Source organism: Bos indicus, chromosome 7 (assembly GCF_029378745.1).
Source record: "Bos indicus isolate NIAB-ARS_2022 breed Sahiwal x Tharparkar chromosome 7, NIAB-ARS_B.indTharparkar_mat_pri_1.0, whole genome shotgun sequence".
In the NCBI taxonomy this organism is placed as follows: Eukaryota; Metazoa; Chordata; class Mammalia; order Artiodactyla; family Bovidae; genus Bos; species Bos indicus.
Window position 1 is genome coordinate 68321346 of NC_091766.1, and position 27413 is coordinate 68348758.

General features: G+C 38.8%; 1 protein-coding gene across 3 annotated transcripts; it reads right to left on the bottom strand.

Annotated features, from left to right (window-relative positions):
- Positions 1–1443: 1443 nt before the first annotated feature.
- LOC109561109 (hepatitis A virus cellular receptor 1-like) lies at positions 1444–20593 on the bottom strand. 3 transcript variants are annotated; one of them, XM_070793911.1, is made up of 9 exons: positions 20448–20588; positions 19785–19839; positions 17436–17768; positions 13548–14102; positions 12408–12503; positions 9245–9300; positions 6113–6227; positions 5233–5269; positions 1444–2576 (listed from the first exon to the last, which is right to left on the bottom strand). In XM_070793911.1, the coding sequence occupies exons 2-9, from the start codon at positions 19825–19827 to the stop codon at positions 2474–2476; spliced, it is 1338 nt and encodes a 445-aa protein (XP_070650012.1). In that variant the 5' UTR covers positions 19828–19839; positions 20448–20588; the 3' UTR covers positions 1444–2473. The 3 variants fall into 3 exon arrangements, with proteins under 3 accessions (XP_070650012.1, XP_070650013.1, XP_070650014.1); XM_070793912.1 differs by lacking the exon at positions 20448–20588 and adding an exon at positions 20279–20429; XM_070793913.1 differs by lacking the exons at positions 1444–2576; positions 5233–5269; positions 6113–6227; positions 9245–9300 and adding an exon at positions 10761–10927 and having other exon boundaries at positions 20448–20593.
- Positions 20594–27413: the final 6820 nt, after the last annotated feature.

Here is a 27413-nt window from a genome sequence, read left to right on the forward strand (position 1 = left end):
TCGTGAAGAGTCAGATACAACTGAGTGACCTCATTTTCACTTTTCACTTTCATACACTGGAGAAGGAAATGGCAACGACTCCAGTGTTCTTGCTTGGAGAATCCCAGGGATGGGGAAGCCTGGTGAGCTGCCATCTATGGGGTCACACAGAGTCGGACACGACTGAAGCGACTTAGCAGCAGCAGCAGCAGCTCTCTAATGTCATCTAACATTCGTGGTAAGACTTAGAATTAGAGTTCAGGGGCAGTCTCTAATTCTGTGTACCACCTGCTTTCTACTAGTAAACACTGTTTAGCAATCTTCTTTGACCATATAACCTTTATTCAGAGGTCCTATTTTAATTGCCAAGAATTTAACAAAAGTGTCAAAAAACATTGCCTTCAAAAACAAGCATCCAGCCCTCGTGGACCACTTTGGTGTGAGGACCTCTGAATGCCCCCCAAATTACTCAAGCATGAGTTATTTCAGGGTTTACTCAAAGTGAAATTAATCTCCAGTCTTTTAACTGTTCATGTAGAAATGCTTCTAAATGATTAAAATTATCCTTACATTTAGTCTTTGTCTAATTCTTCTGGGAAAACCAAAATGTAATTGAGTTGTGAAAAAGAAACATAACACAGGTATTGATTCAATATGAAAAAGACCTTTTATTCTTCCAAAACAATTTTAAAAATCAAAGTGGTTTGAGGACAATTTAGCATTTTGTAGAAACTGGTAACACTATCAAACAATACTATTATATTTGCAAACTCTATTTTCTAAAACAGAAAGCCTCTTTGCTACTCCTTCCCTCTCTTTTTTCCTTGTATTTTTTTATTTCTGCCCTGCCTGGTTCTAAAAATCAGAGCCTGCCAGTTGTCAACATAAGCACCTAGAACTGTGGCACTGATGTAGCAAAAATATCATAAATTATATGGCAATTTATTTTCTTCTCCTGGTGTCTTCATGGTCTACTCGATACCATTGCTTCTGCTAACTGCTACAATACCATCCTCCTCCCAAAGAAAGCATTTAGTTCCTTGTATTTCCAGAACCCTGAGAAACCAAATTTGTCTATAATGGCAAAATTACACTCACTGCCATTTTTCTTTCTTTTTTTTTTTTTTTTTTTTTTACAATATTGTATTGGTTTTGCCATTTATCAACATGAATCCACCACAGGTATATAGTGTTCCCCATCCTGAACCCTCATCCCTCCTCCCTCCCCTTACCATCCCTCCGGGTCGTCCCAGTGCACCAGCCTCAAGCATCCAGTACCGTGCATCGAATCTGGACTGGCGACTCGTTTCATATATATTATACATGTTTCAATGCCATTCTCACAAATCATCCCACCCTCGCCCTCTCCCACAGAGTAAAAGACTGTTCTGTGCATCATTGTCTCTTTTGCTGTCTCGTATACAGGGTTACTGTTACCATCTTTCTAAATTCCATATATATGCATTAGTATACTGTATTGGTGTTTTTCTTTCTGGCTTACTTCACTCTGTATAATAGGCTCCAGTTTCATCTACCTCATTAGAACTGATTCAAATGTATTCTTTTTAATGGCTGAGTAATACTCCATTGTGTATATGTACCACTGCTTTCTTATCCATTCATCTGCTGATGGACATCTAGGTTGCTTCCATGTCCTGGCTATTATAAACAGTGCTGTGATCAACACTGGGGTACACGTGTCTCTTTCAGTTCTGATTTCCTTAGTGTGTATACCCAGCAGTGGGATTGCTGGGTCATAAGGCAGTTCTATTTCCAGTTTTTTAGGAATCTCCACACTGTTCTCCATAGTGTCTGTACTAGTTTGCATTCCCACCAACAGTGTAAGAGGGTTCCCTTTTCTCTAGACCCTCTCCAGCATTTATTGCTTGTAGACTTTTGGTCGCAGGCATTCTGACTGCTCACTGCCATTTTTCTATTGGGTAAATAAAAACCTGTACACACCATGATTTGAAACCTTGGGGACCCTAAGCAATATCACATTTGGAGTCAGTTGATTTAATAAAAAAAAAAAAAAAAAAAAGGACAATCATGAAGTGCTTGCATGTTAAGTCCTTAAAGTCCCAGACTAGATGTCCTGATTCTAAGCTGTATTCAGGTATTCTTTGACAGCCTTGGTAACTAAGGGAGAAGTGGTTTTTTTTTCTATCTTCCCAATGAGAATTCTTGATGGAAAACAGGATTCATGAGGTCTAAAGAGAATGTACAATTCTAAGAAGTATGTTTCATGTTTTGAAGAGACCTCTGCAATGATCAGAAAGTTTGAACCAATTTAATATAAAAAATTAGGACTCTGTGACAGAGGTTGACTTTACACAGTTGAGCTAGCATCACTCTATCCAGTGTCCCTTACTCAGAGGAATGCCATGGGAAACTGACTGAAAAATTCTTCAGCTGATTCAGAGGACTCTGACACGGTGTCTGGTCGCTGTCTGCTACAGTCAAGGCATAGCACTTTAGAATCTGGATCCAGGACTTAGTGATAGTCATCAATAATGCAGACATTGTCTTCTGCTTGGATAGGCTTCAGAGCTGCATTTTTCAAAGCTCCAATGCGAGAATCTTTCAATGGAATCACACTGTAGAAACAATAACATGAGTAAGAGAAAAGAAGATCACTTCTCAAGTATGAGCAGCATATTTGTTTATATTCCTTCAAGCCTGGGTATTTGCATTTCTCAGAGCCCCATTCAAACATCCTATGAAATGAATAGAAGCTTCCAGAATTGTGAATATGAAGTTGAAGGAAATTATTTTTAATAAGGAGATAGAAAGTCACACCTTTTGGTTTCAAAAACTCACACTGGTCTCTTTCAAGACACTCATGCAATAGAACACAAAAATTTATAATCTAAGAAGGCAAATACCACACATCAAATTGAAGTATTAAACCAGGATGCACAATCTCAAAGATGGCCAGAAAATGGTTTGGCTGGTGTTTTTCTACCTGAGGACTGTGACCCTTTAGCGATGTTATTTAGTGGTATGTATCCTGTATTTAAGATAAATATATATAAGTATACAAAATATCAGAGCATATCAGATGTAGTAAAATACAATTGCTTCACCTAAGCGTGTTCTAGATCACAGAGTCAAAAATCACACCCTGCCTTAACAGTCAAAATTAGAAAGCCATGGGATAGATGAGTTTTATACCATGAATGCTCACACATCAAGTGTACACAAAGTTCATTTGTGGGGTTTTGATATCAATGCTTTTGTAGAAGTTGTCCATAGACACTATTTTTGTTACCCAAGCATGCCAAGAAATGAAATGAAATGCAATGAATCATTACTCTGCTCTGATCTTTAAATAGATTAGTCATACATGTGTGGAAACAGGTTAGGTATCAGAGCTCAAAATGAGTCAATGTGATATAGCTGCCTCCAAAAACAACATCATGAGGAAATACACCTTTTGTTTTTGTTTTGTTTGCTTTCCTATATTATACAGCATCTTCTACAACAAATATTTTCTTTTCTAACTAGGTGATTGAAAACTGAAACTTTAAAGAAGTAAACATTGAAACAACAAAAATGAACTAAAAGATGTTATCATTCCTGCTTTTCTATCTGTGGGGGGTACTTTTGTTTGTTTTTTTTTTTTCCCCACTCTTGGAAGCTGACAGTCAAAAACTCCTAAAAGTCTGGTTATGGACTCTAAGAGACCTCCTGTGTGATGTGACCTTGGACATCACTTAACATTTCTAAACCTGTTTTCTAATTAATAAACTGAGAATACTACTACTGCCTGTCTCACAGGTTTATTGTTGTGAAGGGCATGTCTGCAATAATAAAATCCAGCATGTATGGAACACTTGCAATATGCTGGAGATTATTCAAGGCGTATTTTGTGGACTGGCTCATGTGATTAACTCAGATGTAGGAAAGACTGGGTACAAACATCCAATGAAAGAGAACTAAGAATAATGGATGGCAGTTAAAGAGGGATGGATTTGGAACAAAGAAAGACTTGGCTTAAAGCCCAAGCTGGACCAGATGAAGCAGTTTATTTTGCTGGAAGTAGGTACTAGTTTCTGACCTTTACAGATGTTTGGGGAAATGACTGCAGGGATGCATGCAAAGAAGATTTAATTTTTTATTGGGTGAAGGGGTAAATTTGCAAAAACTGTAAATTGAAATGCCTGTGAGGCCAGACAACTAATGTAAATGAACACAGCAGTCTGGGTATGGAATAATAGGGGATGGTGGGAACCGTGGGGAGCTGGAGGCATGTCCCTACCCACTGCCTTTGCGGGTCTTCAGCCTGGAGGTATCTTCCTGCAGATTTTTGCAGAGCTGCCTTCTACTTCTTTGGGGCTCACTCACATAGCCTACTGCCCTGCTCCAGTATTCCCCATGGTATTTCTCTGGAAGTTCTATGCTGCTGCTGCTGCTAAGTCACTTCAGTAGTGTCCGACTGCATGCGACCCCATAGACAGCAGCCCACTAGACTCCTCTGTCCCTGGGATTCTCCAGGCAAGAATACTGGAGTGGGTTGCCATTTCCTTCTCCAATGCATGAAAGTGAAAAGTAAGGGAAGTCACCCAGTCGTGCCCGACTCTTAGCGACCCCATGGACTGCAGCCCACCAGGGTTCTCTGTCCATGGGACTTTCCAGGCAAGAGTACCAGAGTGGGGTGCCATTGCCTTCTCCAGGAAATTCTATAAGGCCCTGCTTATTCATTTATATGTTTTCTGTCTGTTCTGCTCATCTTTTCGGAATATAATAGAGATTCAATAGACATGCAATAAACAAAGCACTGAATGAAATCAAATAACAAACCCATTCAAACGATCCCTGAAACAATATCTGCAATTTAGTTCTCTTACTCTAAGAGATAAGGTTTGAGGTGTCATTTCTTTAGCAGTTATGACACAATTCCAGAGAAATATAGAGATGCGTGGAGAAGGAAATAGCAAACCACTCCAGTATTCTTGCCTAGAGAATCCCAGGGAAGGAGGAGCCTGGTGGGCTGCCATCTATGGGGTCGCACAGAGTCGGACACGACTGAAGCAACTTAGAAGCAGCAGCAGCAGCAGCGTGGAGATACTAAAATCATCACTGGAAGGTTGAACAGCAATGGAGGTGCTCTATATACTAGATTTTTCAGGATCCAGAGTATAAAATGGAGAACTCGGAAGGAAAAGAGGAGAGGGACAGAGAAATTTTCCTTATGTTTACTAGAGTAAGAACATCAAAAGGCATTATTAACACAAACCATTTCAAACTTACCGTAGTAGCTCCACCTTGCTCCCCAGGCAAAAATATCCTAAATTGAGGGGGAAATGAAGAGAAAATTAAACATGCAAGCCAAAGAGTTCATGAGATTTTTTTTCCAAACCAGTATATTATTATGATTATTACTTTAATGTGAGCAAAAGCAGTACAGCTCTGAGTCCAAAAAAAAAATTAATTTGAAAGAAAGAATATTTTTAAAAAGAAGCAGAAAAAAAATCAATCTGGACCCTAACCTGATAACTCCAGGTAACTTCTCTTGAATCTCTAGGGGCCATGTAAGCCCCTTGGTATAGAGTATCTTGTGATTTGTAGGTTTAGTGTATTGACCTACATGCCCTAGCTTACTTTAATGCCATTATATTTCACTGAAAAAAACCCTGAATATTGCGCTTCTCCCATAGAAGACAGGTTTTACACACACATACACACACAACTGGTGGAAGGAGACCAGGAGGCATGGATGACTGTTATGTGAAACACTTTGTTCTTCTCCTAGCTCTGAAATCATGTACCCTCCTAATGTCTCTTGTGCTTCTTCTATTAAGTGGGTGTTATAAAACCATCAAAAGTTTTACTCCCAATAGGGATAAAAAATTGTTATTGAGGGAATGGGAAAAGAACAAAATGGGAGGGAACAAATGTTGTATATTATAGTTGCTTTTGACTTACAAATCTCAACTTTACACAACCAGTGCTTATTTCTTCATGTTTATGGAACAATAAATTTAAGATAAATAAAAAAGAACAAGGTAAGAACCAAAGAAGTTACATGAAACTGATATCTTATGGAATGTACAGCTACACGCAGTTGATTCAAGAATACTCCTGTGGGCTCAAGAATATTTCTGAATATTTCAGTCCTGAGGTGACTTACTTCTCCTAATCCAGAATACCACAAACATGACCAACAATGCCAAAATAGTAACTGAGATTCCAATGTAGACTCCCTTGTTGGTGCTCATCCATGTTTCTTGTGCCAGCGCTGCAATCTACAGAAACATCAGCAGATCAAACACAAAACAGAAAAATAAAGCAATCTTGTTAGCATTATAGGCAGAAAACATTTCAGAAAATAATATACCCAGACTAATCCTTATTTATTGGCCCCTGGCTAGTTCTGGATCATGAGGGGTAAGACCAAATGATGTAAAGTTATAGCTTTATGATGAAATTCTAAGACAACTCAAAATTCAAAATGTATTTCGGGGTGGTGGAAATGTTTACATCTTACTTGCGGTGGTATTTAGAGAAGGGTACAGATATGTTAAAGCTCAAACTGTATGCTTCAAAAGAGTGTACTTTATTATTATAATTTATATATATTTTTAAAATAATAAGCTCTTTTCATAAATAATCCTCTTATGATACTAATCAAAAACAATTTTGTTCCTATATAAGTTGCCATGGAGGTGCTATTTGAATGTGTTCAGTTACTGAAACTGGCCATTAATTAAAACACTTTTTTGAACTAGAATTCAAGATTCTATATCTTTATAAATGGGCATGTAAGTAGCTGCTCAGATTCATGGCTCTGCTTAACAATTAAAATGCTGTGCAATTGGGAAAAAAAATTCCTAGTGTGACAGATCATCACTTCCTAAAGTAAACCCAAAATATACCAGGCCATCATGCTTGCCTCCTTTACATAGCTTAATTCTAATTCTAAAGATGTCCTACCAGGTAGGTATTTTAACAGAAATGAAGTGAAAATCAGAGAAAAAGATTAAGTCTCAAGTCTCCTCCTGCATAAGAGTTTAATCTCTGGAGTCAGAATCCCAGATTAACTTTTATTTAGTTGCTCTGTGACCCTAGCAAGTTATTTAGCCTCTCCAAACCTCTTTTTCTGTCAAATGAAGATTAAATAGGGTTCTTGGGAAAGGTACTTCAGGTACCTCCTGATAAACACTCTGAGGAATACAGAGGAGGGTGACCTAGCCTCTGACCTGTCCTTGCCTAAATGGAAAACAGTCAGTGCCTTGGGAGGGAAAAGCTGTGTTATCACCTTACTTGTAGTGGGGAAAGCAGTTAGAAGGAACACAGGGTTACAGGAAGCAGTCTTTGCCTGCTTTATAAAAAATATTATGTTACATAAAAACTGAAAGTTCATTTTAGAGTGTGCAGCTCAGGATAAAGAAAGGAAAACAAAAATCAACCATAATTTCAGCATCCAGAAATAGTTACTATTACCATTTTTCAGTACATACTCTTAGAATTTTATCTTTCTAGTAGTTTTCTTAACAGACACAGTTACCGTATCCAATGTATACTACAGTATATACATCATTTTATCTTGTATCTATAACCTATATATAATAAATTTTTTTTTTTTCATTTTTGGCAATGCTACTTGGCATGTGGGATCTTAGTTCCCTAATCAGCCATCGAACCTGTACTTACTTCATTGGAGGCATGAAGTCTTAATCATTGGACTGTCAGGGAAGTCCCAATGCTATCTGAAAAGCTAGTTTTTTCATTTAACAATTGACACTGTCTTCTCATGGCAGTAAGTACACTGCAGTGACAGCATTTTTAGTGGCAATAAATGGGCATGCTTAGTTGATAAATTATTAATCTCTTATTATTGAACATTGAGGTTGTTTATAACATTTTCATGATTATAAACAGCAGCAATGTATATCTTGTTTTATACATCTTTATGTATATGTTCATTCTCCTCTTAAGATACAGCTCAAGAAGTTGACCTACTGGGTGGATATATATGCTGCTTGGTTTCAAGATACTTGGGAGACACTTCATCTCTTCACGGTCAAGACACAAAAATCCCACGATTGTGTTACCACCTCTTGTGAACTTGCTTCTGTATTGCTTACATTATATAGAAGAGATTAATTGCTACTGAATATACCTGTCCTGCAGGTAACTGAGGTCAAAAACAATCTTCTCAGAGTGTTTGTTTCTTTTTTTAAAACTAGCATAAGTCTGACTGACATGACATTTACATGGTGGCAGTTCTGCTATTTAACAAGCACAACAAATTCAGCCCATGTTCATCAGATCAATCAGTACCCATATCATTAGAGTGATTAAAATCTTTCATATCATTCCTACGTGGTAGTGTTCTCATTGTCACTAAGTTATGCAACATAAGGCTGTTTGACGTCACATTAACCCCACTTTGCTTGAACTTGAATATCTCTTACAATGTCCATGCTGCAATTTCTCACCACTTGCAATCAAGATTACTCTCATACCTGAGTCTGTTCATGTTTTTTGCTTCTAAAAGTTATTTGCACATAGTGAAAGGAAAGTTGTTTCACCCAAGGGAGCCAAAAGTAAAAATCTCACTGATAAATTCTTCTAACTTACACACAAAGATAAGGCTTTGATGAACATCATAAGACTATAGTCCCTTGGATTTTTCCAAAGCTACTTGTGGGAAATTACACAAATTACACAAATCATAGAATCACAAAGTTGTTGAAGACCTTAGGACCTTAATATGTCATCATATGGGGAGGATTATATATAGAAAGACTCAGCAGTGGCCTCAAAATTTCTCTATAGGAGGAAAATTAGATTGGAAAAGGATATCAGGGGGCCTATGTTTAAGGAACCATACTTTCATTGACATAATATTTTTGATGGGGATGGCCCCCATTCCACTACATCAATTCAAGGCATGTTATTTCTCTAACAATGATCTAAGTCTTTCTTGTTATATAATGTTAAGTTACTATGCCTGAATTAATTCACTCTTTTTTTCTTATCTTATGGTCAGGAGAAATTCTGTCTTGGCTGTATATGTGTTCCTAGAGAAAAATATCACTTTTCAGGTGTTTCTAACAAAGTAGTGCATCTATATAGACTTGTAAAATTAATTAAACTATCCCTATTTAAGAGTCAAATTGTTTCTTCCTTTATTTTTTTAAATTATAAAGAATCAATCTGTGGTCTAGTCTGACAATAATAATCTCTAAATGTAACTTGATTCCAGAAGAGACATATAAGTGAATCAGGCTAATAAAATAGGAAGGAATATGCTTACAGTTTGATTGTTATGCCAATGGGGATCTGTAAACTGGGTCACAGTGCCATTTGCATCTGCTCAACAAGAAAGAAAATTAATAAGAATTACAAAAAGATATTGAACTTTCCTGAAAGCACCAAATATATTCACACTGCCTTCTGGTAATGAAGGGAACATTGAATAATCATATGGCCTAATGCTGTAGGCATCCCAGGAATAAGACCAAGTTAGTAAAATTTATTAATTTAAGTAGTAATGTCGTGTTTCTTAACCATTTTGTCATGGACCCTTTGAAAATGAACCTTTTTTTCTCCCTATGGAGGGGGAAAAAAATTCATGCTCACAGAAAATTTACTGACAATTTTAGACAAGTCAGAGTGACCCATTCTCAGAACTAGGTTAAAAATTACCACTTACAGATAAATAATCAGTATTTTTATGGCAGCTCAGAAACTTGCAATGAGTGCTCAGAAGTCATTACACATCCAAAGAGCAGAACCACTCCGTTCAAAATGAACATTACATTGGTTTTACATTCAAAATGTGAGTGAAATGCACTAAGATACCTCAAACAGGTGGCATCCAACTCCTACATTATATGCCAGTGTGCCCAGACACTGATCCAAATGTGCTTTAGAAAATATGTTACATCACTCCCAAGGCCAGTATACCTTATACTACCTAAACTCCCAATATAAAAGGATACTATGCCTTAAAGTTTTCGATGTCCAAATTTTAATAATGTTTTGAAACATCTCTTTTGTCCCACAGAACATATACTATTGGCCCTTCTAAGCAACTATAGGTCAAATGCAGGATTCTCTCTTTACTGAGTATCTATTATATACAAGCACTTTACATCCTTATACCAATTTTCTTAATCCGAAATTTTAGATGAGGTGCTGAAATGGTTGAAGTTTCCAACTCTACTAAAGGACAACAGCCTCAGCTCATAACCACTGCACACACTATGTTTCCATTCAATGAAAATACTGCAGATCTCAGAGATTGCCGTACTACTGACAGAGCTATAAAACCATCATTTTCTAATGGTAGTGAAAATAACCATATCCCCCTAAATTTTCACAGTTTACATTACTGTATCTACAATTTAAACATTCCGACACTACTTCTTCAAGAGACAAAGACAGTGTCTACAGTCTAGTCTCTGTATAATTTATGTTATAACCTTAAATCCTTAAGCTATAGAATGAGTGATGTTACAAAAAAATAGCATGGACTTGAGTTAGATGAAACTTGACTTCAGTGCTGACATGTCACTTACCAATGTGACCTCGATCAATGTCCTTTACATACACATTACATACATATGCATGTAAATGTATGTATTTATATTTCTAGCTGGGGTAACCTTGAACTACAAGCTCTTGATAGCACCCGTCTCATAAAGTTATCACATTAGATGATGCATGTAAGGTGCTTAACACCATATTAAACAAATATCAGGTATCACAATTATGTTGCTATATAACAATAGGAGCAAAGGGGAAGGGACACCGTGCAATGGATTTTCCAAATAGCACGTCCTTCATTCCTTACAAACATGTAGTGAGGAATGAAACAACTTGCCCATGGGCGTGCAGCTTGAAACTGCCGTTGGCGGAGAGTTGAACTGAAAGCTGTTTGTCTCCAAAGTAGAACTAAATGTCCTCCTCAGTCTGGCAATGGCAAGAAATAAACCTGCCCAAAAGAATTAAATGAGATAATGCACAACAACTTGCTGGCACGTGCATCTGAAAAGGTAGGTGCAGGCCCTGTGAAAATCAAAATTCCTTCTAGACTAACATTCTTGGCTTTGTGAGGCTTTAACCCACGGAAGTGTGACTCAGGCACTGTGAGGACTTGGCTGAAGGGCCTCAGAGATGCTGCCAAGACGGCAGCAGTCACAGAAGTCGTAGGGACACAGCTGCTGCAATGTCTGTTCCATGCTGCCAAGTCTACTTGACCAGGTTTTAGTGACATATTTTAGAGAACAATTTTCCATTTTCTACTTTGATCTTCCTTTTAGCCTAAAAGTGTGGGGTGCAGTTGCCCCAACTGCTCTTACCTGTATTTTTATCTGCTTTCTCCTTGTTTCTGTGCCAAGAAACACTTCACACCAAGGATTCCACTTTCAAAACCAAATGTCACTATTAGCTAATTTCAAGTAAATTGGTCCCTCTCTGAGTCCCGCCGCATGTCCATTTTCAATTAAGAGCTTCCTTGAATGATTGGCAAAGTAGGCCACTCTGGGTGTTTGCTACAGATTAGCAACTCCTGAGCATGACGAATCATAGGCACAAGTCTTACAAAATCTGACCTTGTTTGGATGCTTCACAGGCACATGGACAAATAAGCCAGTTCTGCACTACAAAGGGGTTCACATGTGGCACTCTCCAAATATACCACCATGGGTAACAGAGTTAGCTCAGAGAGATGACAATTCAATATCATCTTTCTCCATTATAGGAAAAACAAACTAATCTTACATCTCAAAAGAATATAGACTTTCCCAAACAAGGGAAAACTTGGAGTCTTTGGGAGTGGAATAGCACAATCCTTGTGGGACCTGCCTCTTTGGCTCTGGTGTCCATGTCCTCAACCCAACTCAAAGTGTCCATGTGAAATGAAAGCTCGACAAGGCAGCAGGGAAGCCTCCTGAATCTGTGTAGTGTCTGGGGCTTAGAGGAAGCATAAACAGGTGACCAGTTCAGTCTGGACCAGTTTGGATTTAATTGTTTTAAGGCTCTGTCCAGGAAAGTATGCCTAGAAATAAGTTTAAAGACAAGGCTGATTCATTTTATTTAGAAGAATGTGGATATATATGTGGATGATGCCAAGTCATACAAGCTGCCTGTGTCACTCAAATGTACGTATTTCTGGACATTCTAAGTAACAGTCATAGTTCCAACTCCATCACTTACCTTGTAACTGTGTCCCCAGATCTTTATCTCAAATAACGCTTGTAAGAATAAGTAATATTTCCTCCATTTTCCAAAGGATAAAAACAGATTCAAAGAGGGTAATAAGACATTTGTTCAAGTTGCATAGCTAACTGGAATAGCCATTGTTGGGATTCAAGTCACGCTTGTTTTATTTCAGAATATGTGCTCTGAACAATGTGCTAATATTTATCAAAATTTGAATGCTCCCAGGTGTTCAGGAAAGAAACTGAAGTTACCTGCTGGACAAGAGTGCCATGGTGAGCTGGTTATGTTTCTTTCATACAGGGTAGTAGGCTGGCTTTCTGCTGTCTGAGTTGGAGAAGACAAAGAAGCTATAGGAATGACAAGAATGGAAAAGTAGTGTTCAATTAGTGGAGGAAAATTTACACCCGCAGCAGAAAGAACAAACAAAACTAAATCAGAAATTACCCTTTGACTCTTTCTTAGAAATATATTAATAGATGTCCTTATGGTAGTTACCTGCTATGTAAGCATTTCATTATCATGAATAAATCTGATCTAGATAATGATCTGAGAGCTAAACAATAGAATTATTTCACTTTTTATACTTCTTTTGTTGTTCAGCTGCTAAGTCGTGTCCGACTCTTTGCAACCCCATGACTGCAGCATGCCATGCTTCCCTGTCCTTCTCTGTCTCCTGGAGTTTGCTCAAGCTCATGTCCATTGAGTCAGCAATACTGTCTACTCATCTCATTCACTGCCACCCTCTTCTCCTTTTGCCTTCCATCTTTCCCAGCCGCAGGGTCTTTTCCAATGAGTCAGCTGTTTGCATAAGGTGGCCAAAGCATTGGAGCTTCAACTTTAGCATCAGTCCTGGGGTTGTCATTAGAATTAAGAGGCTTAGTATTATAAAGTCGTTAGCATGTTTCCTGACACAGGATACAGAGTAAGCATTAACTTCACCGAAATCGTATCCTCAAGTGTTGGATTACACTTCAAAATGGATTAAATGATCTCTATTCAGAGCTCCTTGTAAGATAGAATCTCATTCACTTGGCCCTGTTCTGGCACTCTTATTTTTTCCTCATAATTCTATGTTAAACAGGGCTGAATGGACCATCCTTCTTATATGTCCATGACCAGTGGTCTGGCTTTTTTTTTTTTTTTTTTTTCCTTGCTATTAACGATTCCTTTGATAATCTAGTAAAAACCATAGGTCCCTCTCACTCTGAAAATGCTTACAGATACACAAGATGAATATAAGAGGGTGCAATTGTTCACAGATTCTGTGAAGCCAGGTTTGGAAACCTATTAAGAATCCCTACCCTAGATTGTCCATATGCCTTAACACAGTGCCCTGGATGGTGCATATCCTGACTTTGAAAACTTCTGCACTTACAAGTACTTTTGCTTACCTGGCTGGAGGTCCTTTGTAGGTGCTGGCATTGGAAGAGCAGAAGTAGAGGACCTCGCTGTCACTGGAGCAGTGGTGACTGTCATGGTTGGAGTAGTGGTGTTGATTGTTGTTGGCACAGCAGTGGTGGTGGTTGTTGGAGCAGTGGTGACCATTGTGGTTGAAATAGTGGTGGTGGTGGTTGTTGGAGTTGTGGTGATGGTTGTTTTGGGGGTAGTAGTGGTGATTGTTGTAATAGTGGTAGTCGTTGTTGGAGTAGTAGTAATGGTTGTCTTTCTAGTAGTGGTGGTTGTTCTTGGAATAGTGGTGGTGGTGGTAGTGGTTCTTGGAGTAGTGGTGGTAGTAGTCCTTCTTGTAGTGGTGGCTGTTCTTGGAGTAGTGGTGGTAGTTCTCTTTCTTCTATTGGTTCTTCTTGGAGTAGTGGTAGTAGTTGTCCTTCTTGTAGTGGCTGTTCTTGGAGTAGTGGTGGTAGTTGTCCTTCTTGTAGTGGTGGTTGTTCTTGGAGTAGTGGTGGTGGTTGTTGGAGTAGTGGTGGTCGTTGTCGTTGTAGGTGGAGCTAGAAATCAACATGAAAGCAGGGATTCATCAAGCAGCAGGAAACAAGAGACTCGTGCTGGGCCTGTGCACCAACACAACCACGGAGACTGTCCCCAGGCAGAACTCCGCACTTATCTCCCATGAACTCCAAGTTCTTGTCATGGGTCAACTAGAATCTGTGACTGAGGAGGGAGTGAAGACATGGTCACAACAAGGCAACAGCGGCATTTAAAGGATGGTATTGTGGGAGGTGTTGCTATTCAAAAATGACACATGGGATTTGTGTTGAAGCAGTTTGTAAAGACTAGTCATACATATCAGATTTACATATCTTCATAAGCATCTGTGAGGGAGGGGAAAGTGTCTAGAGCCTGAAGCTGTCTTTGTCCTCTCAGCAGTACATGACTAGAGCCCAAATAGTAGTTCCCAAGAACCAGACTATTGACCAAATAAATAGCATTCACTTCTGTCAGTTCGGGTACCCTCCTAACATATCTGCATCCTAAATGTGGATTAATTCACATCATTAACATATGCTGGATAACAGAGATGCCATATGCCACCAGGGAAGCCCTCAAAACAGTCATAGATAGTATATACATGAATGGATGAGGCTGTGTTCTAATAAACCTTTATTCATTAAAAAAAAAAAAAAAAAAACTGTTGGTGAGCTTATCTTATAATCTGATCTGGTCCTATGGCTACAGTTTGCCTACCTGGGTCTAACAGTGTAGTTAAAGATTTTGAAGAACAGTGCAGTCTCAATCCCCTCCCTTCAGTTTGATGTGAAACTTAAGAAAAAGAGGAAGCAAGAAAAACAACTGATCAAAGGAGTATAACAAGGAGGAGATTTAATCAGCTTGTTCCACTAATGTGTCTTGCTCAGGAGTAAATATTTCCAAAGGAAGAAGCTAGGACACAAAGGCTAGGAAAAGCTGCTGGGGAAGAGCCCTAAGAGAGGTTGAAAGTAAGCTCATTCTGTGAAAAGTGCAAGAAAACTCAAAGTATTGGGTTGGAGGCAGAGAGTCACTTTGGCTCAGTTATGAACCCGTTTCCCACTGGACAGAGCAGTGACTTTGCAAATACTCATCTATTAAAGAATTTATAAGCACTCTACATGTCCCCTATTAATTTCTTTCTTCCTCCAGACCAATCATATAATTTCACAACTCCAAAAATAATCTCTTCTCCACACACAGCCTCCTGCCACATGTATATAGCACCAGCATCTTTTGGCTTTCTTAAATTGTCTCCTAGATGTTTTCCCAGAGTCAGCTGTTTTCTGCATCAGAATTGACCTGATTTTACTTGCCTTCATCAAATAAGCTAAGTATCTTTGATGAAGTTAGGAAAAGTTATGAAATTTAAATATCAAGTTAATTTAAACTAAAAGAGACCTAACTTATAAAGGCTCTGAATATTGGGCTCTGTTTTCATTAGAAACTTTAGTGGGAAATTACTTACTATGAAAGAGCACCAGAAACCAGGAAATCCTTTAGAACCTGCTCCTTTCACCAAGTGGTAAGAAAAATTAAAATATCTACATCAAGATAGAAAAACATAAACTTCCCAGACTTTTGGATTTCACAAAATTCTTAAAAGCCACAAGTGAACAGTTATTGAGATGAAAATGTTCTCATATTGCAATAAGGTGATTTTAATTATTTTTTCTCTTTTTTTGTTATAATTGTTCTATTTTATTATTAGTTATTCTTAATCTCTTACTGTGCCTAATTTCTAAGTTAAAATTTATTGTTGGTATATAAGTAACGAGTCATACATGACTGAGCGACTGAACTGACAAGCATAGGAAAAAACATGCACAGGGTTTGGTACTCTGTGCAGTTTCAGCTATCCACTGGAGGAGACACTCTTGGAATCAACCCCCATGGAAATAAAAGCAAAAATAAACAAATGGGACCTAATTAAAATTAAAAGCTTCTGCACTACAAAGGAAACTATAAGCAAGGTGAAAAGACAGCCTTCAGAATGGGAGAAATAATAGCAAACGAAACAACTGACAAAGAATGAATCTCAAAAATATGCAAGCAACTTCTGCAGCTCAATTCCAGGAAAATAAATGACCCAACCAAAAAATGGGCCAAAGAACTAAACAGACATTTCTCCAAAGAAGACATACAGATGGCTAACAAACACATGAAAAGATGCTCAACATCACTCATTATCAGAGAAATGCAAATCAAAACTACAATGAGGTACCATTTCACACCAGTCAGAATGGCTGCTATCCACAAGTCTACAAGCAATAAATGCTGGAGAGGGTGTGGAGAAAAGGGAACCCTCTTACACTGTTGGTGGGAATGCAAACTAGTACAGTCACTATGGAGGACAGTGTGGAGATTCCTTTAAAAACTGGAAACAGACCTGCCATATGACCCAGCAATCCCACTGCTGGGCATATACACTGAGGAAACCAGAATTGAAAGAGACACATGTATGCCAATATTCATTGCAGCTCTGTTTATAATAGCCAGGACATGGAAGCAACCCAGATGTCCACCAGCAGTCAAATGGATAAGAAAGCAATTTTAACTTTTAAACAAGCAATTTAGTGATCTGATGTGAGTGAAAGTGAAACTCACTCACTTGTGTGCAACTCTTTGAGACGCCACGGACTACAGAGTTCATGGAATTCTCCAGGCCATAATACTGGACTGGGTAGCCATTCCCTTCTCTAGGGGATCTTCCCAACTCAGGGATTGAACCCAGGTCTCCCACATTGCAGGCTGATTCTTTACCAGCTGAGCCATGATATGGTGTGAATTGTGCTTCAAAAAATCCAAGGGTAGAGGGAGGGGATGAAACTATATAGACTCTTTCAATGTATATGCTACAAAACTGAGTTGACAGTTGTCTAAACCAAATGATACATCTATTTGACAGGACCTTATATTACCTGTTTTATATGTGTGAAACTCTCTATGAGTCTTAAAATGTTAGGAAAGAACATTTGAAAATCCTCCAAAGAAATGACCTCAGAGAAAAGGTCAGATTATCAAGAAGCAGAAATTCAGCTCCAAAAAAATACTCACTATATCTCAGTGTGGAACAGTGAATGCTTTTTCATGAACCAACTAGTATTCCTGAAGCACTGCTTCAGGAGACAGTTTGCTGACTGGAAAGATGCTCTAGCCTACTGTCTTGAATCAAGGTTAGTCTTAACACTTCACTCTACACAAATACAAGATATTCAGTTGAAGAGTTATTAGAAAACAAGATCATGGGAAACTTTTCTTTCCCGACTAAAGGAAAAGAAAGTTAATATCAAACAGAAAACTCTATCTCTCGGAACCCACAGGAAGTGATCAAAGAAGTAGGAAGATAAGCTCACCTGAATTGATCCTCAACTCTAGGGTGGTTTTTATGTCATTGAACCACCCTCTCACCTCAATTCGGCAACAATACAAGCCACTGTCAGACGCGGCAGCGTTGTTTATGGTCAAAGACACATCCCTTCCACGAATATTGCCATTTAGCTGGTAACGTCCATCCCTCCGATAGGTGACTCTGTATCCATCGGTCCAGATGATGTTAGTTCCGCAATTCAGCCAAGGACATGACCCTCGGCCCCAACACATGCTTGTGACTTCTCCATTATAGTAGCAGGGTAGAGTGACACTCTGACCAACCACTCCAGTCACTCGATGGTAAGAGGTTACACCATCTGTAAATAAAGAGAAACAAGAGCATGAGGTCTCAAAATATTAACTTTAATTTTATTTTCATTTTGTTCTTTATATAGTTTATGCTGTTTGAAATTATCTAACTATATCTTGAGTTTGTAAATTTAATATATGCTTTTCTGGTAAACATATTCTTTAGCAGTATTATTATTAACCAGATATATTTGAGGATGAAACATCATACAAATGTCTTTCTGTATTCAGGATTACTTCCTAACAGGACAGGTTTATGAGAGAAAGTATCAGGACAAAGGGCAGAAATATGTTCAGTCTTTTGGTGAATATGATTCAAATTCCTCTCCAAAAGGTTTGAAACAAAGGATACTCCAGTAACGCATCAGTGTGTATGCATTTTATCCTGTGTTTGACAGGTATCTGCTTATTAAATGTTAATACATACAGGTGGCTTTTCCTCTCCCCTAGATTCAGTCACTGTCTCAGTTGAAATCTGATTTTAAAACTGTTGCATTTAAAATTTTGATTTTCAATTTTATTAACATTTTTTAAATGGCTATGCAAAAAACTTCACCTCACAAATCTTCTCTAAGTTAAAGAAAAAACAGCTAATACCCTACTTACAGCATCATTGGCAAGAAGGCAGAGGCTAATAAACTCTTTAGAAATCAGTTTTTGGAAAAAAGGGTTTATAATACTCTCAGAAGGAACTGAGACTTATAATGGGCTTTGTTGTTTTTGTTTAGTTGCTTAGTTGTATTGGACTCTTTGCCACCCCATGGACTGTAGCCCGCCAGACTCCTCTGTTCATGGAATTTCACAGGCAGGAATACTGGAATGGGTTGCCATTTCCTTCTCCAGGGAATCGTCCCGACTCTGGGATCAAACCCATGTCTCCTGCATTGGTAGGTGGATTCTTTACCACTGAGCCACCTGGGAAGCCCATCCTGGAATTTAGGATCGATTAAAAAAATTCAAGCAGGGATCCCTTCTTGTGAGTTGATGACTGTCCTGCAATGGAGCACTGTCCAGATGGCCAGGTGAAACCAAAAAATTGGACAATATTCAATCAAATGTTAAACTTTACCTCTTAAAAACAAACAGGCAGGAAAACTGTCTCCTGCAGCAGTGGTTTAAAAAACTGTATTGCCAAATGAAGTCTGAAGGTCCTTAAAAAAATCTGAGATTCAACAACCAGTCATAATTAGAACTGGGCTGTAAATCTGGGAAATGCTATGGGAATAAAACACTCATTGTTATATAAAATAAGTCTAGTTTTTATTACCAAAATTCTGATTATCTTCAATTTTGCTTAATATCATTTTTGAATTATAAAGGTAATTCATGCTGATTATAGAAATTTGTTACAGAATATAATTTAAAAATATACTTTTCCTCATATTCCTACCTCTAGAGATTTTTTTAATTTAGGATTATGTCTGTTCCTAAAAATTTCCCCTATCTCATATAATGTTAAAATATGAGATAAATTATTTTGTTTATTAAAAATTAAATGTTTTGATTATTGATTAAAAAAAATTCTGGCCACTTGGCACCACATGTGGGATCTTAGTTCCCCAACCAGAGATAGAACTCATGCTTCCTGCAGTGGAAACACAAAGTTTTAACCACTGGAAAACCAGGGAAGTTAAAATACTTTCTTTTTAAAAGAAACAGTTACACATGGTTAAAAAAAATCAAAAAGTACAAAATAGTACAATAAAGGACTGGTCTCCTTCCCACCCATCACCATTGCTTCTTCCCACCCTCATCCAGGGTTACTCTTTCTTACATACACTTGAGTAGTTCATGTATACACAACCATCTACCTACTATTTTTTTTTTAATTTAAACACCAAAGGCAGCATAAGCTGTACTGTACTGCAGCATGCCTTATTCACCTACCCATAGATTTTTTCATTCTTAGAACTTAAGCTTGATCCCATTACCTTCAACAAAGCCCCCCTCCACCATGCCCACACACCCCCTACACACCCGCTACGTCCTTGGGGTTCCAAAGCACAATCCACCTATTCACTTACCTAGCAGGAATAGGAGGCCCAGGATGGCTACCCAAGGATGCATGATGCTATTGACCTGAAGGAAAGAGAAAGCAGACTGCTTGATGTGGCCCTCAATCAGATGGTATCAGAACAAGTCTTAATCTCAGATTGCAACTTCTCCCTTTCACCCTTACAGGGTGAATCACATAAGCCTGCCTGCAGGAAGCAGGAAGTGAAGTGAAGTCACTCAGTCGTGTCGGACCCTTTGCGACCCCATGGACAATAGCCTACCAGACTCCGCCGTCCATGCGATTTTCCAGGCAAGAATATTGGAGTGGGCTGCCATTTCCTTCTCCAGGAGATTTTCCCAACCCAGGGATCGAACCTGGTCTCCTGCATTGCAGGCAGACTCTTTCCCAGGAAGCAGGAGCACATTTGCAAATGCTTCAGCTGTCTGTCTGCTCCAGGTGACTGAGAGCTCTGCCCCTTCCAACAGACAGGCAAAGCTGTCCTCTGAAACAGTGCCTACTTACCCAGCTCCTTTCCTACACCTAGAGTCCAAACTGACTCTAGGTGCTGACAGAGGACATGAGGGAGCAAACACGAAGGAAATGAGAGGAAGGCTTAGCAGGGAAAGCCAGAGCAAAGGCTAGACTTCCCATGGCAAAAGTACACTTATCCTTAGCCTTGAAGAGGAGTCACCTGGCTTTCTGGTGAGAGGAGGGTACTTCTTCCTTTGTGGTCAGAATGGCTAGTCCCCAGCCTTAGTCAAATTATCAAATGTCCCCTGAGCTAAGAACTGAGAGTTGTGAGTTTCACTTATGGCTCAGGAGACTGCCTCTCAGATAGCTCTGAGGAACCACGCCCAAGAGGGGTGGAGAGATAAGCTTATATGTGATTTTGGAGAAGTATAATCAAACATCTCAGTAGAAGGTCCCCACTAGGTACAAGAAACAAATACCTCAATTAATGCCTTTAGCATTTTTCTAAGTACAGATGATGAAACTTGCAGTCATAAAATTTTCTCCTGTAAACATCTAACTATCTAAAGGTTGTTTTACTAGTTTCCCCAGAGCACAGAGTACTTCATTTTGGATCACTGCACTGAATTCCTTTCAGGGTATATTGAGTATCAGTGACTACAATGGCTAGTGACTTAATTCTTACAGAACCAGATGGCTAGGGACACTCCTTAGCTGGCAGTGCCCCCTCATGGTTATAAATTCAATCATGATTTAGGAGGCAGTTCATGACCACTTTATCTCATAGTGCAGTTCAGTTCAGTTCAGTCACTCAGTCGTGTCTGACTCTTTGCGACCCCATGAATTGCAGCCCGCCAGGCCTCCCTGTCCATCACCAACTCCTGGAGTTCACTCAAACTCACATACATCGAGTCAGTGATGCCATTCAGCCATCTCATCCTCTGTCGTCCCCTTCTCCTCCTGCCCCCAATCCCTCCCAGTATCAGAGTCTTTTCTAATGAGTCAACTCTTCGTATGAGGTGGCCAAAGTACTGGAGTTTCAGCTTTAGCATCATTCCTTCCAAACAACCCCCCGGGCTGATTTCCTTCAGAATGGACTGGTTGGATCTCCTTGCAGTCCAAGGGACTCTCAAGAGTCTTTTCCAACACCACAGTTCAAAAGCATCAATTCTTTGGTGCTCAGCTTTCTTCACAGTCCAACATTCACATCCATACATGACCACTGGAAAAACCATAATCTTGACTAGACAGACCTTTGTTGGCAAAGTAATGTCTCTGCTTTTGAATATGCTATCTAGCTTGGTCATAACTTATACCTTTTTCTCAGTCAGGCCTGTATTTTGATGATCTTCAGTGTGCTCTTACTGGACTAGGCACTGCTAATAGTAGCCAAAAGTCTTTGGACCACATGTCTTTCAAATCTGTTTTGGTCCAAGCAAAATACCCTGTGTTGCTTCTTCCCATATTTAGAGCTACACTATTACAGTCATGAGTTCATAAATAAATATATACATGTATAGCTCTTAAATAAATATATATGTTCAAGTTGCCTAGTCATCATTTTCATCAGAGGCTTAGTCACACATTTAGTAATGCAAGAAATCACTATCTTGTAAAATAGGCCAAATACAAGAAACTGCTGCTGCTGCTAAGTTGCTTCAGTTGTGTCCAACTCTGTGTGACCCCATAGATGTCAGCCCACTAGGCTCTCCTGCCCCTGGGATTCTCCAGGCAAGAACACTGGAGTGGGTTGCCATTTCCTTCTGCAATGCATGAAAGTGAAAAAGTGAAAGTGAAGTCGCTCAGTTGTGTCCGACTCTTAGTGACCCAATGGACTGAAGCCCACCAGGCTCCTCTATCCATGGGATTTTCCAGGCAAGAGTACTGGATTGGGGTGCCATTGCCTTCTTTGAGTAATATAGCTAGTAGCATTAATAGGGTCATAAGTAAACATTTAGGCCAAGAGTTTCAGTTAGGTGTGATCCAGTATACCAGCTCATCTGACTCAATCTGTCCTGTACAAATCACTGTCTTAAAGGTAATGAAATACTTGTATTGTTCACAAGGCATCCAGCTTAATTCCCTAGTGTTATTAGGCTGATAATCATTAATTTAACTCTTCCCAATGTAAGGGAGCTTTTAAACTTAAATGATTTAAATAATCTGGTGGGAGTCATATAAATCCACCCTGTAACTGAAGGAGGATCCCTCCTAATAATCAGGAAGTTATATTTGCTGACTGAAATTTTGTTTGTTATTACTGAGCTTGAGTAACTTTAAAAGAATGTTCATATTATAGAGAAAGCACTATTGACTGGCCAAGTGAGGGAGTCTAATCTAATAATATCAACATCTGCTCAAACAGAATTATAGCTTTCTTCTGGAATAAATTTCCTAAGAGTCATCCAATTAGACCAGTGGAGAGGAGAAATCCACCATGGTAACCCAGAAGTACTAGATGTAGGTAACTGATCATAAGCCTAACAATTAGATTAATTTTTAAACTCTGTGTAAGACTTACACCATGATAAAAAAAAAATATGGACTTATGAAACAGTCCAAGAAATTATCAAAAATAATTATAATATATAATTACATCCATACTTTTATAATTATATAATATGATATTATTATCTAATGTAACTATTATGCTGAAAGTACTGTAACTAATCATACAGATCAGATTGGGATTCGGATGTGGTCTTCTCTTTGTCTTGATGGGAGTGTAGTTTCTCCTCTGTTTGAACTTTGTTTTAAGGTGAGTTTAAGTGATTGCCACCATGAAATTAAAAGATGCTTACTCCTTGGAAGGAAAATTATGACCAGCCTATACAGCATATACAAAAGCAAAGACATTACTTAGCCAACAAGGTCCATCTAGTCAAGGCTATGGCTTTTCCAGTAGTCGTGTATGGATGTGAGAGTTGGACTGTGAATAAGGCTGAGCACTGAAGAATTTATGCTTTTGAACTGTTGTGTTGGAGAAGATTCTTGAGAGTCCCTTGGACTGCAAAGAGATCCAACCAATCCATTCTAAAGGAGATCAGTCCTGGGTGTTCTTTGGAAAGAATGATGCTAAAGCTGAAACTCCAGTACTTTGGCCACCTCATGCGAAGAGTTGACTCATTGGAAAAGACTCTGATGCTGGGAGGAATAGAGGGCAAGAGGAGAAGGGGACGACAGAGGATGAGATGGCTGGATGGCATCACTGACTCGATGGATGTGAGTTTGAGTGAACTCTGGGAGTTGGTGATGGACAGTGAGGCCTGGCGTGCTGCAATTTATGGGGTCGCAAAGAGTCAGACACGACTGAGCAGCTGAACTGAATTGAACTGAAGAGCTCCATTGCAAGAACTCTTTCTAAGTGGAAAATACAAAACCAAAAGTCAATTTCTTTCGTTTGTTCTGTGCATGAGCTAATCAAGCAAGTCTGACAAGTGTCCTTTCATGTAGGTTGGAGACAGTCCTTAAATGATGCCTTTCCAAATGCATAATCTTCTGGTTATAGGCCATGAGGCATCTGATATTCATCCAAAGATAGATTACAGTGATAGGCTTCAGAGACAAACTTAGAGTGTCCTTTTAATAATTCAATTAAACTTTACAATAATGTAACCTAACAACAGGGGTCTATCTCAGAAGTGAGTCTTGGGCAGTAAATACAGACCTAAATGAACAATACTAGAATTTAATATCTGTATATGTAATTTTTCTCTCTAAAATTATGTGACTTCTATCAAATATAATCAAATAAAGAGTAATTTGTTTACAAAAATAAGTCTGCTTTCAGTAAACTTGGCCTGATTACTTATATAAGTGTAACTGAACATACAATCCTTTTAAAAATTGGTTCAGGTGGAACTTTTTATAAAGAATCTCAGATTGAATTTTTAAAAGGCTTCTTTCTCAAGGTGAGAAAAGTCATCCGAAGGGCATGTCATCAGATCCCACGTGTGATACCTAAAGATCTGAATTAATTTCTCTCTTCTCAGAGTTCCAAAGTGTCTTCAGATTCCTGCAGCTGTCAGCAGGTGGACTTTCTTATTTACTTGATAAGTCTGCTAGCAGCCTCAGATCAGATCAGATCAGATCAGTCTCTCAGTCGTGTCCAACTCTTTGCGACTCCATGAATCGCAGCACTCCAGGCCTCCCTGTCCATCACCAACTCCTGGAGTTCACTCAGACTCACGTCCACCGAGTCAGTGATGCCATCCAGCCATCTCATCCTCTGTCGTCCCCTTCTCCTCTTGCACCCAATCCCTCCCAACATCAGAGTCTTTTCCAATGAGTCAACTCTTTGCATGAGGGGGCCAAAGTACTGGAGTTTCAGCTTTAGCATCATTCCTTCCAAAGAAATCCCAGGGCTGATCTCCTTCAGAATGGACTGGTTGGATCTCCTTGCAGTCCAAGGGACTCTCAAGAGTCTTCTCCAACACCACAGTTCAAAAGCGTCAATTCTTCAGCGCTCAGCCTTCTTCACAGTCCAACTCTCACATCCGTACGTGACTACAGGAAAAACCATAGCCTTGACTAGACGAACCTTTGTAGACAAAGTAATGTCTCTGCTTTTGAATATGCAGAGACATATTCAAAAGGTTGGTCATAACTTTCCTTCCAAGGAGTAAGTGTTTACAATTTTGGAGGGATCAGGTAGAAAGAAAAGAGACATGTTTCAGTTTTGCTTACAAAGTATCACAACCAAATTGCTGTAAGTTATAATTAGTTTAAGGGGAAAGGTTTCCTTATATCTGGAAAACAGATTAAAAAGCAGTAATATTTCAGACCAGAAAAACCATAAAATCTATAACCATGTTCATCAGTTCACTCAGTCCTACATAACTAATTCTTGATCTTTTGTTAACAGTTTTATAAAGCTTTTAAAAGCCTGCTGCTGCTGCTGCTGCTAAGTCACTTCAGTTGTGTCCGACTCTGTGACCCCATATACGGCAGCCCACCAGGCTCCCCTGTCCCTGGGATTCTCCAGGCAAGAACACTGGAGTGGGTTGCCATTTCCTTCTCCAGTGCAGAAGAGTGAAAAGTGAAAGTGAAGTCGCTCACTCGTGTCCGACTCCAGTCCCACTTGTCAAAAATTCTTTCTGTGAATTTTCTTGAAAATGAAGCATTTTTGCAAAGGCATCAGGATCAAACAATAACTGTCTATGAACAACAAAGCTTTTTAAAGACATGGTTAAAGATCCGATTGAGATGCAATTGACAAAGAAACTACTGCTATGACAGAACATTTTAATAATCAGAATAAAGTCTGATAACATTTTACTATGACATATCAGAGTCTTAGGAATTCCAATAATTTCTAGAGTATCTAAAACATTTCCCCTAATAATATAGCGTAAGGATGTTTATCACCATCCCTTGAAATGCTTCCCATGCAGTTTAACATAGGATATAAGCCTAGTTAGTTTAAAATTTTTATCTTTGATAAAGAGAGAAAACAATTCCCTTAGGTGTTTCAGGACCTTTTGGAAAATCTCAAAGTAAGCTAAAGGTCAAATGAACTTCAAGAAGAATTTGATCTCTGGCAAGTTTGCCAAAAATATCAAAAGGCTTTAAAAAAAACACTTGGTCAGGTGGCATTACAGGTCACTATGAAACGATACTTATACTTAACCAAGAAACAATAAAATATTTCAAAGGCAAATACAGAAAGTTATAAAAATTACTTAAAATACAAGGAAAATTCACAATCTGTTACAAAAATCAGATCAATATTCTTAAGAAAACTCTCCCCTCTTAATAGAGAGAAACCAAAGTCAGGTTTTGTACTATTTTATCTTTAATATTGAAATTCATTTGCCCAATTAAATTAATTCTAACCTTAGTTCTGCCCAAACATAGAATCCTTTCTAAAGTTTCTTTTTTCCTCTCAAACCTGCAGTTTTCTATACTTACAACAATCTGTCTCTTCTTTCCTATTTAGAAATAATTAGCATCAGAACAAAATTATTTTCTTTTTCCTTAATAAAATGCATTTTTATTTCTTATATCTTCTTCTTGTGAAGTTGCTCAGTCGTGTCCGACTCTTTGCAACCCCATGGACTGTAGCCTACCAGGCTCCTCCGTCCATGGAATTTTCCAGGCAAGAGTACTGGAGTGCATTGCCATTTCCTTCTCCAGGGGATCTTCCCCACCCAGGGATTGAACCCAGGTCTCCTGTATTACAGGCAGATGCTTTACTATCTGAGCCACCAGGGAAGCCCCTCTTCTTCCTACGTGCATACAAAGATGTTTTTCATATTAACTTTATAGGCTAATTACTTAGAATTATCAATTTTTAAAAAGTATTTATTTGACAGCATTGTGTCTTCATTGGGGCATGCAGGATCTTTAGTTGCAGCATACAAACTCTTAGTTGGGGCACATGGGGTCTAGTTCCCTGACCAGGGATCAAACCCAGGCCCCCACATTGAAACCACAGAGTCTTAATCACTGAACCACCAGAGAAGTCCTGAATTATCAAATTTCAAAAAACTTAATTTCTTGTGAAAACTGAGAAGCAAGCAATTACATACTGTGTTTTACATTAGCATCCCATAGATTGGCAAACTTGAAATGCTATTTATAAAAACTCAACATGAAAAAACTAAGATCGTTGAAAATTGGGAAAGGAGTACATCAAGGCTGTATATTGTCACCCTGCTTATTTAACTTACATGCAGAGTACATCATGTGAAATACTGGTCTGGATGAAGCACAAGCTGGAATCAAGATTGTGGGGAAAAATATCAATAACCTCAGAAATGCAGGCGACACTACCCTTATGGCAAAAAGTGAAGAGAAACTAATGAGTCTCTTGATGAAGGTGAAAGAGGAGAGTGAAAAAGCTGGCTTAAAACTCAGTGTTCAAAAAATGAAGATCATGGCATCCAGTCCAATCACTTCATGGCAAATAGTTGGGGAAACAATGGAAACAGTGACAGACTTTATTTCCTTAGGCTCCAAAATCACTGCAGATGGTGACTGCAGCCATGAAATTATAAGACACTTGGTCCTTGGAGGAAAAGCTATAACCCACCTAGACAGCATATTAAAAAACAGAGATATTACTTTGCCAACAAAGGTCCATCTAGTCAAAGCTATGGATGGTTTTCCCAGTAGTCATGTATGGATGTGAGAGTTGGACTGTGAAGAAGGCTGAGCGCCGAAGAATTGATGCTTTTGAACTGTA